Below are 16,744 nucleotides of genomic sequence, written 5' to 3' on the forward strand. Positions count from 1 at the left end.
GTTAGGGGCAATCGGTCTGATAGGGGAGCAGTTAGGCATTGATCAGTCTGGCAGGGGAGAGGTTAGGGGTAATCAGGCTGGCGGGCAGAAGCAGTTAGAGGCAACCAGGCAGGCTGACAGGCAGGCACGTGGTTGGGAGCTAGCAATCCTGGATTGTGAGAGGGATTTCCGACTGCCCTCAAGGGGTCCCAGATTGGAGAAGGTGCAGGCTTGGTTGAGGGACACACCCCCATCCCTATGCACAAATTTTATGCACTGGGCCTATAGTTTATAATAATAAAAGTATAATATGAAATTAGACCAGACTTCCTTCCGGATGACCTTCCAGACGAAGCTGGGGTTGCGAGGGAAGCGAGTGCCGGCAACTGAGGGAAGGAAGGCCTAGTCTTGCACTGGCTTCCCTCTGGCACCCAGGACCCGGGCTTTGCTCTAACCACCAGCAGGTACCTGGAACCCGGACTGGCTCCCCTGCAGCTACCCACAGATGCCCAGAATCCAGGCTTTGCTCCAGCTCCGGCTTGGTCAAGAAAGACAGAAGGAAGTCCAGAATGACTTCTGGGAAGTCTAATTAGCATATTAGCCTTTTGTTAGTATAAATAGGGCATTCACCATCCATATCAAATTTTAAAACTAAAGGAAACAGAGCAGACACCATATAATTAAGTGCACAGTAGATTCACACAACCTGCAATTGCAAAACACTGGGAAGAACAAATATCCCAAGAATAGGGAAGTGAATGAGCAAAGTGAGATACATGATTCACCTGAAATATTCCCTACCAGTTCAAAGTAAAAATTTTATAACTAAGAAAATTCATAAAACATTTTTGATGCTCTTAAGAGAAAAGCAAAATATTTTTAAAAGTGATTACAACTGTAAACACCTAATTCTTAGAGCTAAAAGGTCATAGATGATTTGGTTACCTCAGCAGCCAGGCACCACATTAAAGGGCTGCCCATTATGCAGATGCTCACTTTCTGCTCTGGCCCAGCCTTGAAGTACTTGAATCCATCTGTTTCTCACTTCTGATTATTACCTTCAGGTCACCAACCATTAACTGTGTTGTTTCTGTTTCTGGCTTTTACTTGCACTCTTTCTCTTTCTTACACTTGACTCGTGACCCACGCTTCATAGAGATCAACAGCCTTGATTTCCAAGGCTTCAGCCCATCTGTTGAGAAGACTTTGTACATCTGTTCAATCCCACCTAAATTCATCAACTCTAATGGGCAGAGTCTTCAAAATATATACAATTGAAACCTATGTGTGCTCAGGTCCTATAAGAATGGGTAATAATTTTTCTTCTTTCCAAACTTTCCTTGTTCTAGCACCATTGTGGTAAACAGTTCGAGACACGGTAAACAGTTCAAAACAATAACCTTAGTCTCATATCTTCTAAGAGTGGCATCTAGTGGTGATTTCATAGAGCTACATTTTTTAGCCTAAAAGAAAAAGGCTTATTATTTCACTGCAAGTTTGTATTTATAACACAGTAGAACAGTATATGTATATCAGGTATTAGTCTGCCTGGGAGCAGAATCCACTTTATATTGTAGAATTAGCTAATCCATAAATTATACAGGCACTATAGATGTGTCATTTTACAGCGGCGGCTCATAATTAATTCCCCATAGAATTCCAGGTTTATTTTAATTTTCTAAAACTATTTACTGTGGAAAGTAATCCTAGACTGTGAGTATTTACACCTATTGCTAGGTTTTTATGCCTTTGGACATTGTGGGACGTCTTACACATTTTCATCACTGTATTAGTTTCCTTGGGATGTCTAAGCAAAGTCTCAGGCTAAGTGGCTTAAGCCACAGAAATGTATTACTTCACTGTTTTAAGGATAGAAGTCCAATATCATGGCATTGGCAGGGTTGGTTTTTTCTGAGGAATGTGAGGAAGAATCTGTTCCATGCCTCTCCTCTAGCTTCGGGTGGTTTGCTGGCAATCTTTGGCTTCCCTTGACTTTCACACACACCACTTCGTTCTTCACTTTCATCTTCATGTGCCATTCTCCCTGAATGTCAGTCTGTCTCCATATTTACCTTTTTTGTAAGGACATTAGTCATACTGAATTTAGAGTCTATTCTAATGACCTCATAACAGCTGCAATGGCCCTCGGGTTTGACTCAATGGATAGAGTGTCGGCCTGCGAACAGAAAGGTCCGAGTCTCGATTTTGGTCAAAGGCACATGTCCAGGTTGTGGGCTCAGTTCCCATGGGGAGCTTGCAGGAGGCAGCCGATCAATGATTCTCTCTCATCATGGATGTTTCTATCTCTCTCCCTCTTCCTTCCTCTCTGAAATCAATAAAAATGTATTTTTTTTAAAAAACTACAATAAGCCAATTTCCATATAAGGTGTTAAGACTTTAATAGCATATAAATTTTGCAGGAGACACAATTCAACCCATAACAACCACCGATATCATTATACCTCCAGAATTCATTTTTGCTATGTTGGTGTCAGGGTTAGTCATGAAACCGCTTTGGCCAATAAAATGTGAGTAGAAGCAATGTGTGTATGTCTAAATAAAAACTTTAAGGAATTTTTTTTCCTCTGCTGTGAAATGCAGTATGACAGAAAGAGGCTATTTCATCAGCCTATGTCACAGGGTGACAGTGACCTGGAACAGAGCAGCAGCTGACCTTTAGTGTGCGTGTAACATGAAAAAGAAATAAAATTGCCCTAGCCACTTTCACTCAGTGGAGCATCAGCCTGCACATGCCTGAGTTGTGGGCTCAATCTCCAGTAGGAGGCATGCAGGAGGCAGCCAATCAATGATTCTCTTTCATTATTGATGTTTCTATCTCTTTCCCTTTCCCTGACTGAAATCAATAAAAATATATTTAAAAAAAGAAAAGAAAAGAATTGCTATGAGAATTGTCTGAAATTTAAAAAAAAAATAATAAAGAAAGAAAGAAATCTTTATGTTTTTAAGCCAACACAATCTTGGGATCATTTGTTACTGAAGCATAAATTAACTTGAGCTGACTATCACAATAAGTACCTAACTTAAGCTAAGTGTGTGGGTTTTTTCATTCATTCATTAGCTATTTGTTCAAAACTTTCTGTGATAGGCATAGTACTATATGTTGGGTACTGTAACAGTTAATTTTATGTCAAATTAGCTAGGCCATGGCACCTAGAGATTTGTTCCAACAGCAGTTTAGCTGTCTCTGTGAAGGCATTTTTTTCTGATGAGATTAACATTTAAATCAGTAGACTTTAAAGCAAATTGCCTTCCATACTGGGGTGAACCTGATCCAGTTAAGTTGAAGGCCTCAAAAGACAAAACCCTGAGGCTCCTTCCTCCCCAAGAAGAGGGAATCTACCTGCAGGTCCCCTTCAGACGCAAGCTGCAGCATCAACTCTTTCTTGGGGCTCCAGCTTTCAGGGTTGTTCTGCAGATTTTGAACTTGCCAATCCCCACAAATTACATGCGCCAATTCCTTAATATAAATCACTATATATATATATATATATATATATATATATATATATGCACAACCTATTGATTCTGTTTCCCTAGAGCAGCGGTTCTCAACCCGTGGGTCAAGACCCCTTTAGGGGGGTCAAATGACCCTTTCACAGGAGTCGCCTAAGGCCATAGAAAATACAGATATTTACATAATGATTCATAACAGTAGCAAAATTACAGTTATGAAGTAGCAATGAAAATAATTTTATGGTTGGGGGTCACCACAACATGAGGAACTGTATTAAAGGGTCGCTGCATTAGGAAGATTGAGAACCACTGCTCTAGAGAAACTTGATTGATACAGACAACTGTCAGTGAACAAACTAGCAACAGTTCTTTCTCATAGAGCTTACAGTCTAAGAAAGTACACAGATGAGTAAACAGAAATAATAGTGTTTTTGTAGTAAATGCTGGAAAGTACTCCGTTTAATAGGAGCACATAGGAGGAGTGTCTAACCTTGACTTGGGGAATCATAAAGGCTTTCTGGAGACAATAAAGTCTAACTTTGGAACTGAAGGTGGCGATGGAATGGGAGTTAGCTAAGGGCAGAGCGAAGGTGCTGGGGACCAGGGATTAGATTGAGTATAGAACATGTATTCTCAACAGGGATTTTATTGCCCCAAAGGAAGAGAAAATTGGTGCTTGGCAGGTGAAATAAACCTTAGCTATTACAACATTTTGTGGCCATGCAAAGCTCAACTCTGTGACAAAATTTTATTCCTTAATATTTAATGGGGGAGCAGGAGAGATGATTAGAACAAATACCTAAACCGTCTCCTTCAGGGGGCACTTATGAAAAAGACCGTAAGAAACATTGGTATAGAAAGACCAATCTGGGTAGAATGATCACCTGTGGATCTTTGGAAGTGAGAGAGAACATACAATATTTGAAATATTGGAATGGTTAAGGCATAGAGTTGAGGAGAGGACTCAGGGAGAGTAGTGAGTGGAGGCCGTTGTAGCCACAAATTTTAAAGAAAAGTCTATGTGAAAGTGCATTTTCCCTCACTTATCTAAATGGTTTAAGTAAAACTGTGTCAAAATTATCTACTGCAGACTGTGCTGACTTTTTAATATATGAATCTGTATTCTGTGTTTATAGCCACTGAATGAATTACTAAGTTTTAAACATTTTTTTGAGATGGCAAAGGACAATTGTTAAACTATCCTTTTCTCTCTATCATTCAGGGACTTCTTAGTTTTATAATTATAGTCTCTAGAATAGCATCGTGTGCGTGTGGGTACTTAATCATAATGCTCCTCTGAAGGCACATTAACCTCTGGAGAATTTGCATGTGATTTACTTCACTGGAGTTTCAAAGATTAAAAATATGAGAGTGAAAAGGTACTTTTCTTGGCTCCATTATTGGGAATAGAATGAGAACAATGGTCTATTTAATAACCATTATCATTATCTTCCCCACAGATTGAAATAAAATTACTTTAATATTCTATTAGGATAATCTTTGCAAATATGCTGCCAATCATTTTTTTTTTATTTCCAGCAGCTTGTTAACAATGAACTCAAAGCTAATTCAATGCTTTTGAGAGATAGTATAAACTTAATTCTAGGATCTAAAGAGCTAAAAAAATATTATGCTGTACCATAATTTTAACTTTGAATATTTTTCTTTTTTTTTTTTTAAGGGGCCTCTGGTGAGTTATTATCTGTTTTTTAATTTTGAATATTTTTCTGTGACATCCCTAGCCTGCTCAATGTTAAATAGAACTAATTTGATGTCTAATATAACTTTTTTTCTTATTTTTGTATTGATTTGAGAGAGAAAGGAACATTGATGTGAGAGAGAAACATTGATCGGTTGCCTCCCTCACACTCCTGGACTGGGGATGGAACGTGAATCCTGGGTATGTACCCTGACCTGGCATTGAATTCATCACCTTTTGGTGCTCAGGACGACATTCCAACCAACTGAGCCACACTGCCAGCATTCTATTGTAATATAATGTTTTAAATAAGCAGCATTCTTATAATATCTTTAAAAGGCCGGTTTACAAAAAAGACAATACACGGAAATAGTTCTGAGTATGTGTTCTGGAATCAGCCTGCCTGGGTTCAGATCCTGAGTTGCATCTGTTTCTGTTTAAATGTGATTAGTTTTATAAACTTGGGCAGATGTGTAAAGTTCTGTGATCTTATCCTCTCTGTACCTCACTTTCCTCACATGTAATTATGGATACTAATAGAACCATTCCATAGAGTTATTGTGAATTTTACATGAGATAATTATGTAAAAACAGAACAGTGCCTGGTACATACACAGTCAGTTACATTAGTTGCTATTATTATTTTGTGAAACTACTCATTAAGTAGTTTTAAAACCATTTGTTGAGTGCTTCTTGTGTGTCAGGAGAAACTCAACTTGTGAAACTGTTAGTACATCTTACCTAAAATAAACCTCAGACTCAAGGTATTTTTTAAACTGACTTTATTATTATTATTATCATTATTCTCTTTAGTACATTTCAGGCCTTTAAGTTGTTTTATTTTTTAGGAAAGGATAATACTTTGGTTCTTGTGGGAAATTATAGACATCTAAAATGTGTAAGAAAAAGCACTTCTTAGGACAGCAAGTGGGAGATGAACTCCTCTTTGGAATTTTTTTGTTGGAGTCTAGCATTTGTACTTATGGTATTGTCTTTTCTAGGTTGACAATTGGGTAAAGAGTTACCCATGAATTTCTAGCATTTTTAAATTCTGATTAAAGAAATGTAAACACCTTTTTAATATTTATACCTTTCAGAAAATGTCTTCGAAATTTAAAAATGCAAAACGAATTGAAGGCCTTGATAGTAATGTGTGGTGAGTACCTTAGAATCAACAATAATACTTTGGTGAGTTTTTTATTTTCTACCCATTTTTCTATCCCCACTTGGGAATTTTTAGCCTTGTCTCAATAAACAAATGAATAAATCAACTTATTTTAATTCATCCATTAAGTGGAAATGGAAGGAAGTTAATGATCCATATAAATGTGCCAAGCCTTGTGCTAGGTACTGGAAATAGGCGGAGAAAAAACAAATTTGGTTGCTACCCTCTTGGAACTTACCTTCTAATCCATGAACTTTTCTTATGAACTCAAGTCTCTAGCAATTAATAAGAGAACCTAGCAGGGCTGATATGATTGAGAAGAATATCTATATGATTAAAGTATGTGTATCATGGAATTGAGGTTTATAAGAAACATTATTTTTTTTGTTCAGCTATCTTTTTATTAAATGAAGTCATTTTGTAGATGATAACATTTTTGTTGAGAACTCATTTTTTAAATATCTAAAACAAGTCTGATTTTTCAGTTTTATAATAAGATTATGAGGTATAAAAATTAACTCTGTAATTATAGTGATTATTAATATTAGTATTTTTTTATTTTTTTTATTTTTTATTGCCTCCCCACACTCATGCCCTCATCCCCCTGGTGTCTGTGTCCATTGGTTAGGCTTATATGCATGCATAAAAGTCCTTTGGTTGAGCTCTAATATTAGTATTTTTTATCTCAGGATTGAATTTACCAAGTTGGCTGCAGACCCTTCTGTTGTGAATCTTGGCCAAGGCCTTCCAGATATATCCCCTCCTCTATATGTGAAGGAAGAATTATCAAAGATTGCAGCAGTTGATAGCCTGAATCAGTATACACGGGGCTTTGTAAGTACAGGAGGACCGAGTGGGGTGTGAGCTTGTAATTTATATTGTATTGTGTATGAGCAGAGGTCTATGTAATTAGCCTTCTGGGACCAACTGTCCCAACCCGATAACCAAGGAACCCCTCCCTTTCCCTTGTCTGCTAGGTTGAGCTGTCCCCTACTTCCAGCTCCTCCTCGGTCCTGCTTGACCCTTCCTTCCTCTGCTGTTGTTGGAGAACGGTCCTGTGGCAACAAGGGAGGGAGAGAGTATTCTTGAGACATGTGTTTCTTTCCCATTACCACCTATGCAGCCTCAGCACTGGCCTCTTAATTATCCTCTAATTCCAACTACAGACTTTCTTCTACTCTACCTCAGCCCAACCCCCATCCTTCTGTGTTTAAATGCCCAGGATAACCAGAGATTTCCTAGAATGTAAAAAAAAAAAATCAGCTACCACAATATACTAAATGAATTTTGCAAGGTTGCAAGACATAAGGCCAATATACAGAAATTAATTATACTTATATACATAAAAAATGAACAGTTGGGAATTAAAATTCCTTACATACCATTTATAATAGCATCTAAACCCATGAAATATTTAGAATTGAATTTTTAAAATGTAAAATCTGTACACTGAAAACTATACTACATGTCTGAAAAAAATTAAAAAATACCTAAATAAATGATGTTCATGAATTAAAAGACTAAATATTGCTCTTGCTGTGTGGCTCAAGTGGTTGGAGCATTGTCCCATATATCAAAAGGTTATGTGTTCAATCTGAGAGGCAACCAATTGCTTTTTCTCTCACACATTGATCTCTCTCTCTCTTTCTCTCTCTCTCTCTCTCTCTCTCTCTCTCTCTCTCTCTCTCTCTCTCTCTCTCTCTCTCTTTCTTTCTCTTCTTCCCCCCTCCTTCCTTTCTCACTAAAATCAATAAACATCCTTGGGCAACATTTTTTTTTAAAAAAGACTAAATATTGTCAAAATGATAATTCAATCTAAATTGATTCATAGCAGAGTTTATCAAGCTATGGCCAATGGCTGAATCTGATGCACTCCTGACTTTTTAAATAAAAGTTAGTAGAACATAGCCATGCCCATTCATTTAGGTATCTTCCAGTTTTTGTAGACATATATGAGTGCATATGAGTGCATGTTTTTATCTTGGTATATGCACTGGGGATGGTGTTGTACTGTCATCAGGCTGAGGACATCAGTCACCTCTGGGGAAGGGAAGGAAATGATATTGAGGAGAAATCATAATTTTCCTTTACATATCTTTGTCTAGTTTAATTATTATAAGAAGCATGAATTATTTTTGTAATTAAAATGTTTAAAAAAAACACAGACCCTTATCATCTTTTTAAAAATATATATTTCATTAATTTTTTACAGAGAGAAAGGGAGGGGGATAGAGTTAGAAACATCGATGAGAGAGAAACATTGATCAGCTGCCTCCTGCACACTCCCTACTGGGGATGTGCCCGCAACCAAGGTACATGCCCTTGACTGGAATCGAACCGGGACCCTTCAGTCTGCAGGCTAACCCGTTACCCTTATCATCTTAAGAAAAGAATGATAATTGATTTCAAATCATGCTTTGCTAGAATTTTTTAGACCTGGTATTAAAGGAAATTTTGGATTTGAGAATGGTGATAAACTTCTCTTGCTCTTTCCACAATTCATGTCTATTTTTTTTAGCATGTCGTCTTTTTCTCTCGTTATTGTTTTTTACTTTACTGACTATGTTCTATTACCTCCTCTTATTATTTATACCCAGTTTCTCTAATATTATAATATCTCCTAATTTTAAAGCTATAGCTTTGTTTTTATTGATTATATTCTGAAAGGAATGAATGCAACTTTGACCCAAAAAAATGACTCCTTTTCTTCATATGAACTGGGGTGGACAACTTACAAGGAACCTTAGGCCTCTTTACCTCACAAGCCTGGGGTGTATCCAGCCAGCTTCCCTCTTCTCCTGCATCCTGACCCAGTTTATCCCTCTGGAGCCCAGGTGCTTTCCAAGCAAAGCCATGTTTCCTGCACTTGGACACTCTCACAGGTGACAGAAAACCAGGTGGTTCCCTTAAGCAAAAAGAGGAAGTAATGCTGGATAGAAAAAAATAAATATTGACTTTGGTACATAATAAGACAAAAGGGGGAATAAGAGAGGGAAGAAAGAAGGAGAGAAGGGAACAGATCATGGAAGAGAAGACGGAGGAGGAGCTGAGAAGTCGGGCCTCCTCATATCTCAGACTTGGTACATTTACAGTCCTCTCAGTCCTCATGTTCAAGTTGTTCTTCTAGGTAACACTCCCTCTTGGCTCTCAATGTGAATAAGGTTCCACTTCTTCCTCACATGTGTTGCCAACACGAACGTGCATTTTTTTGGTGAATTTCTTTCCTCTCGCCTTAGTTCATTGGTTGGAATAACCTGTTCTGCTGCAACTTGGAAGAACAGAATCCTGGGATGAGATATAGTTAATGCTGGTTCCTGGCTGATTTTAACTAGGAAAAAAATATCTAACTATATTCAATATGATTTAATTACTGTTAAAAATAGTTATTAAATGTGATCTAATTACTATCAAAATGTATTGTCAAAAAATATTTGGTGTTGAAATCAATTTTTAATCAAAGCAAATAATTTTAAATTCCGTGTTCCAAAATCAATAATTTAATAGGAAGTTTTTAATCATTAGCCAGTCTTCCTGGCGATTCATGTAGGAACCCTCTGATCATAGGGAAAAATTTTTTAATTAACTGCCAATTAGAAAATATTCTTTGGATAATTATAAAAACCCAGATGTTTTTTAAAAATTCAATTTAGAGCCAAATTATTTCAAAGAAGTAGTTATCATAATTAAAGTTTTTTTTTTTTCAACAGGGTCATCCACCACTTGTGAAAGCTCTATCCTGCTTATATGAAAAGTTGTATCAAAAGCAGATCGATCCAAATAAAGAAATCCTTGTGACAGTAGGAGCATATGGCTCTCTCTTTAATACCATTCAAGGATTAATTGATGAGGGGGATGAAGTAAGTATTAATATTACCATATTACCCAATTCATCATTATTATTTGTCCTGCCTTTGAATCTTTTACTTGTTTTATGCTATTTTTTTAATTATTTTTGAAGTATAATGCATATACAGTAAAGTTCACAAATCTTGAATATACAGCTCAATAAATTTTTACATATGTTTATGTGTGTATCTCCATGTAACCACAAACCAGAAGATATAATACATTTCCAGCACCCTTTTGCCCCTTCCTAGTCTATATTCTCCAAGAGATACCCACTCTTCTGTTTTCTATCACCTGCTCTTTAACTGGATATAATACCATCATATAGTATATACTCTTGAATCTGGCTTCTTTCATTTTGTCTGTGAAATTCATCCATTTTGTTGCATGTATTCTATTCTTATTTTTAATGCTTATTTAGATAAAGGCAGGTAGAAGAGGCCAGAAATGATGGGGAAAATTAATCTTAGTTTGCACTGCTAAAATAACCTTTCATCTCAACTTAATCAGCACCTAAAATAGTGAGCGCCCAGCCCAGCTGGTGTTGCTCGGTGGATTGAGCATCATCCCATGCACCAAGGGGTTACTGCTTTTATCCCTGGTCAGGGCACATGCCCAGGTTGCAGACTCAATCCCCAGTAGAGGCATGCAGAAGGCAGCCAGTCAGAGTCTCTCTCTCTCTCTCTCTCTCTCTCTCTCTCTCTCTCTATCTCTCTCTCTATCTCTATCTCTATCTCTATCTCTCCCTTTCCCTTCCTTTCTCTCTAAAAAAAAAGAAAAAGAAAATCACTATGTCTCTCACCAAGGTTACAAAGATAGGTCGTCTTAGTCCCTGAGAATTTCACAGACTAATTAAAAACTTGTTCCGGTTCATTTCTTTGTCCTCCTAACACCTAACATAGCACATTGTATAGTAGGTACACAATGTGCATTGAATGACTAGGACAAACAAAGGGCCTTTAGGATGTAAGGGCCTCTTTTATTCCAAAGAGAAAGGCCTTGGACAGGTATTTCATGTCATCGGAAATAACAAACAGTTTTAAAAAGTGTGAATTTAGAATAGTAATTAGAACCATTTACTCAAAAAATGTTAAATGAGACAGCTTACTATTAACTTGTGGAATTATAAATTGCTCTTGCCCGATTTTTCAAAAGCAGTTGCTATATATGGAAAGTACCATAAAGATGCTTATACCCTTTACTCTAGCAATCATCTGAATTTCTTCAACAGACTCTTTAAAAATAGAGAAACTGCACATACTCACAAATAGACATAACATTGTTATTTAAACAAGCAAACAATAAGAAAAATTACTCTAGAACTCAATAGGCTCTCAAATAGCCATTAAAACAATAAATATTAAAACTATAATTATATGAAAGTTTTGTGAAATATTGCTAGGTTTAAAAAAGATAGGAAGAACATTTGAATGTATATAATGCTTACAAATTATGTGTTCAAACTCTCCTTTTAGAAAAGCAAAGGGTTAGGATGCTAGAGCCAGGCTGGCAGATTGTGGGAGGGATGCTGACTGGGCTGAAATCCAGCCCCTGAGTGATGGAAAGAGAGCAGGCAGGGGCAAGGGGACTAGGAGTATACATACCAGGGACTAGGACAAAACGACAAAATCCAGATATGTCACCTGGCAGGGGAAATGTGGAATCAGACAATTACAATAGCATCCTAACTGGTCTCCCTGTATTCACTCTTTGTTTCTGGATGCTTTTGAGGAAAGGGAAAATTTTTACTTTCAAGATAATACTTAGAAATTAGTACTGCACCACCGAGAGCGTCGCAGTGTTCTCTTTCTTTATAGTCTGGCTTCTGCCACCATCCGACATTTTATCTCCTTACTTGAAATTTAAATAAACACTTAATGTTTTTGGATGGAACATCCCTTTGAGAATGTGATGAGAGCTGTGGTCCCTTTCCCCTCAAAAATCTACTTATGCTCCTATAAAACTGCATGCAATTCCCAGGTCCCCACTGTGAACCTTTCTATTGATCGCCCTAAGAGGTCCACGGCTCCAGTGAAGGCTCCCAATGAGTTTATCCCCACGGTCTCTTCCATTCAGACGTTAGCTTCATGCTGCATCTCAGCTTATAGTATGGTGCCTCTCACACAGCGGTTACACGGTATTTCTTAAATGAGTCAATGATTGATGGAATGTATTCTTATTTGGGTGTATTTCAGGTCATAATAATCGTGCCTTTCTATGACTGCTATGAGCCCATGGTGAAAATGGTTGGAGCAACCCCTGTTTATATTTCTTTAAGATCTGTAAGTTCACCAATACATTCACATGCCTTAAGAAGTTTGAAAAGACCAATTACTTTGTCACCGATAAACTTCCTACTTTGATTACATTTGGGGATTTACTATATTATCTCTACTCTGACTGAAGTTAACAACTGGCGTTCAGGGGGGAACTTTTATTAATTTATCATGTGTTTGCCATGTGTTTCTGTTTGTGTTAGCATCCACATTGTATGTAATATTATCTTTTGTGGTCAATCAGCTCCCCCACTGATGGAGCATAACCAGATTAGAGACCGTTCTGACTCACTTTTCTAGCACTGCTCCCCAGTGACTGGCAGTGCAGGGCAAAGCTGGGTGCTCAATAAATGCTTGTTGAATTCTTTATCTTTAGGAATATCATATAGAACCATTGTCTTTTTAAAAACCTTTTTAAAATAAGTAATATGCTAAGGTGAATCACAGACTCTTCTGCTAGTCTTAGTAGTATGAGAGATGTTAACCATAGTTGTCTCTGGCTCCTTTGAAGGACTGTGGGCACTGTAATAGCTGTTAATGTGGACAGAGTCCACTTTTTCTGTGTCACAGGTATGAGTGTGAGACACAAGTCCTCTTGGGCTCTTAAGGCAGAACGAAAGCTTAGTTATTTCTGTTTATTTTCTTGGTTAGTCATTTATTCAATTACATTTCCCACCCCTTTCCCACCCCCTTTTTTTTTTTTCTTTATTAGGTTATTTATTTGTATGACAGCAAACATGAATTAATTGAATTAAATCATATCTTCATTTTTCATGCCTAGAAACCTGTTGATGGGAGAAAATGGTCTAGTTCTGACTGGACATTGGATCCCAAAGAACTGGCAAGTAAATTCAACTCCAAAACCAAAGCTATTATACTAAATACTCCACATAACCCCATTGGCAAAGTAAGTGAGTCTTTGATCTCTTTATACAGTCTTCTGATCCATCGTTTTCTCACACAGTGAAGAATAATTGCTCTGCTCTTGTTCCCTTTAATATGCATAGGTGTACACCAAAGAAGAACTCCAGCTAATTGCTGACCTTTGCATCAAATATGACACACTCTGCATCAGTGATGAGGTTTATGAATGGCTTGTATATTCTGGAAATAAGCATCTAAAAATAGGTACTGATCTTTATGTAGAGTTACAAACCTCAATGTGTGTGGGCATGTGTGCAACAACTGATTGGGATGGATCCCAGGACAGCTTTAACATCATCTTTGTAGTGGGTGTTGTACAAGTACTTACACAAGAGATTTGAATAAGTGGTACTTGAGTGAGTTAATGAGAAGATTGAAGGACAGACAGTGCAATACTTAAGGGAGAGATTTTAGATCACACTAGAAACACTATGAAACCAGAGAAGCAATACTGCTATAGCCGTGGCTTTTTATCAAGAATCCAGCTCTAACTTGGTACATAAGACATAGTATTGTAGTTTACTTATTCCTGAACTGGATAGTCTCTGCCAAGCAAATTGCCAAGTCAAAGGAAGAAATTACAGGAACAGTGAGCTAGTGCTGCTTTGCCCTTGCCTAGGACTTTGCCACTATGACTAGGCCATCTCACAAAGTCCATGGTGTCTTCTGGGGCAGTGGTTGGCAAAAAAAGGCTCTTTGGCCTTTTGAGCTTTTAGCAAAGGCCAGCTTAAAAGTACCCCAATCCTATCTAATAAAAGAGTGATATGCAAATTAACCATCACTCTGTTATACCCACAAAGACACGCCCACCGGCCAATCAGGAGTGAGTAGGCAAATTAACCCAACCAAGATGGCTACTGCCACAGAGAGAGCAGGAGGGAGGCTTGGGTTTCTCCGGCAATGTAGGAAGCCAAGCTTTCTGCACACCCTGGCCAGCCCAGGCCTCCACTCCAGGCTACAAAGTTTCAATTATAGAAGGTAAATCCCAATGAAAATGGCAGCAGCCACGGAGCTAGAAAGAGCAGGCGGCTCGGGTTTCCCCTGGCAGTGGAGGAAGCCAAGTTTCTGCAGCCCTGGCCTGCCTTGGCCTCCCCTTCTCAAGGCTACAAAGTTTCAATTATAGAAAATAAATAAATCCCAACAGAAATGGCTTTGTCCATGGAGCGAGCAGGAAGCTTGGCTCCACTCCAGGCTACAAAGTTTCAATTATAGAAGATAAATAAATCTCAGATGCTGCTGCTTGAGTCACCAGGGGGCATGGCCAGCCTGCAAACCACCACAGGCCCCTCGCCCAGGCCACCCCACACCCCAAAGGAACCACCACCCTGATTCAGGACACCCTTCAGGGCAAACCAGCTGGCCCCCACCCATGCACCGGGCCTCTATCCCAGTGGTTGACAAACTGCTGCTCTCAAGCCACATGCAGCTCTTTGGCCCCTTGAATTTGTGGCTCGCAAGCCACAGTTTGCCAATCACTGCTCTAAAGTATCACTCAAATCATTGTCCTAAAGCAGTGGTTGACAAACCGCAGCTCAAGAGCCACATGTGGCTCGCAAGCCACACTTTGCCGACCACTGCTCTATCACATTTAATAAAAGAGTAATATGCAGATTGACCATCACTCTAACACACAAGTTAGCTGCCCCCATGTGGTCAAAGATCCTGCCCCCTGTGGACACAAGATGGCCACCACTTGATGGCCAGCAGGGAAGGGCAGTTGTGAGGGACTAGGCCTGCAAGGGATGGCAGTTGGGGACGATTAAACCTGCAGGGAAGGGCATTTAGAGGTAACCAGGCTGGCAGAGGAGAAAAGTAGGGGGTGACTGGGCCTGCAGGGAAGGGCTGTTGGGGGGGACCAGGCCTGCAGGGGAGGGGAGTTAGGGGTGACTAGGTTTGCAGGGGAGGGCAGTTAGGGGCAAACAGGCTGGCAGGGAAGCAGTTAGGCATCAATCAGGCTGGCAGGGGAGTGGTTAGGGGGTGAACAGGCTGGCAGGCAAAAGTGGTTAAGAGCAATCAGGAAGGAAGGCAGGCGAGCAGTTGGAAGCCAGCAGTCCTGGATTGTGAGAAGGGTCCCAGATTGGAGAGGGTGCAGGCTGGACTGAGGGACACACACCCCCATGCATGAATTTCATGCACAGGGCCTCTAGTTAAGTTAATAACAATGTACCTACCTATATATTGATAGTTTAAGTTTAAAAAATTTCGCTCTCAAAAGAAATTTCAATTGTTGTACTGTTGATATTTGTCTTTGTTGACTAAGGAGTTTGCCGAGCACTGTTTTGGGGTAACCCAAATTTTTATGAACTCTTTGCACTTGCCCTTCCTATGCCTGAAAACACTTTTCCCTCCGAAGTACACAGAGTTCAGTCTCTCACCTCCCTCAGGTCTCTATTCAAGGGTCAATTTTTTGGGCCACAGTTACACCTCTACTCCCAGTACTTTGTCTTTTTTCTGTTCTGTTTTGATTTTTCCTCCATAGCAAATACCAGGATCCATGTGTTTTACTTTACAAGAAGGAAGGGATTTCTGTTTGCTTGGGTGTCTGAATCTTCCGTTCCCAGTCTAGGGTCTTGCACATGGTAGACGATCAGAAATTAGTTGTTGAATAAATGAATAGGAGGTATGAAGGAAGGATAACTAAAATCACTATGGCAGAAACCAATAATTAAAAAGTATACTTATATATAAATATGTATTTCCAGCATCATAATCACCCCTACCGTGCATTACAAACTGCTGTAGAGATAGAGGGGAAAGCAAATGTTTGTGGGGCTCAACAAATGATGGAAGTAGGAAGAACATCCCTACCAGATAAACTTACAATCCTGTGGCAAAAAAGGCATGAAAGATCAAGATAAACTTAAGAAAGATCAGTGGTTTCTAAGGATTTGTTATAGTGACTGGCAGGTATGACAGTGGGAAAATAGGGTGATTCTGAGGGACCTTATATATGAAAATAGAGTAAACTGTTGAGGAGTGTAAAAATAAAACTGTCTTTCAAAATGAGAGACAACAAGCATTTACTGAGATGAATAAGAATAGCTATTCTGGAATCATTCATTCAGGCGAAAGCCCCAATAAAGTCCTATTAGGAGACAAAGGTGATGGGCATTGATGAGAAAGGGAAGGGGAGTTCTTACATCAGCAGAAGAAAGGCGTTCCTATTGGTACACACAGCAGGTTAATTTTAACCAGCAATGTTCATTTTCAGTAGTCATTAGTCCAGCAGTCTTAATAACTAATTCCTCATTATCTTTGAAAATAGTTCTTTGGGACACACGTTTGCTCAAGCCCAGCCCGAAGATTATTTTGTCCTGTTTTTACCATTCCAAAACTTTTGAGGCATGAGACATGCAAGGCAGTTCCTCTGACAGGGCAACT

At 38.8% G+C, this 16,744-nt stretch overlaps 1 protein-coding gene across 3 annotated transcripts in view; it reads left to right on the forward strand.

Moving 5' to 3' along the window:
* The window catches only part of KYAT3 (kynurenine aminotransferase 3), a 46,356-nt gene that overhangs the window by 11,189 nt on the left and 18,423 nt on the right, over nt 1–16,744 (forward strand). For 2 of the 3 annotated variants that reach the window (XM_045584376.1, XM_045584375.1), the window contains 6 exons: nt 6,250–6,308; nt 7,007–7,151; nt 10,025–10,174; nt 12,359–12,445; nt 13,221–13,346; nt 13,447–13,567. In XM_045584376.1, coding sequence (XP_045440332.1) covers nt 6,253–6,308; nt 7,007–7,151; nt 10,025–10,174; nt 12,359–12,445; nt 13,221–13,346; nt 13,447–13,567 — 685 coding nt within the window. In that variant the 5' untranslated portion in view covers nt 6,250–6,252. Of the gene's footprint in view, nt 1–6,249; nt 6,341–7,006; nt 7,152–10,024; nt 10,175–12,358; nt 12,446–13,220; nt 13,347–13,446; nt 13,568–16,744 lie in introns of those variants that run through there. The other variant, XM_036446885.2, reaches the window with a different exon arrangement.

Source organism: Pipistrellus kuhlii, unplaced genomic scaffold (genome assembly GCF_014108245.1).
Source record: "Pipistrellus kuhlii isolate mPipKuh1 unplaced genomic scaffold, mPipKuh1.p scaffold_m20_p_2, whole genome shotgun sequence".
Taxonomy (NCBI): Eukaryota; Metazoa; Chordata; class Mammalia; order Chiroptera; family Vespertilionidae; genus Pipistrellus; species Pipistrellus kuhlii.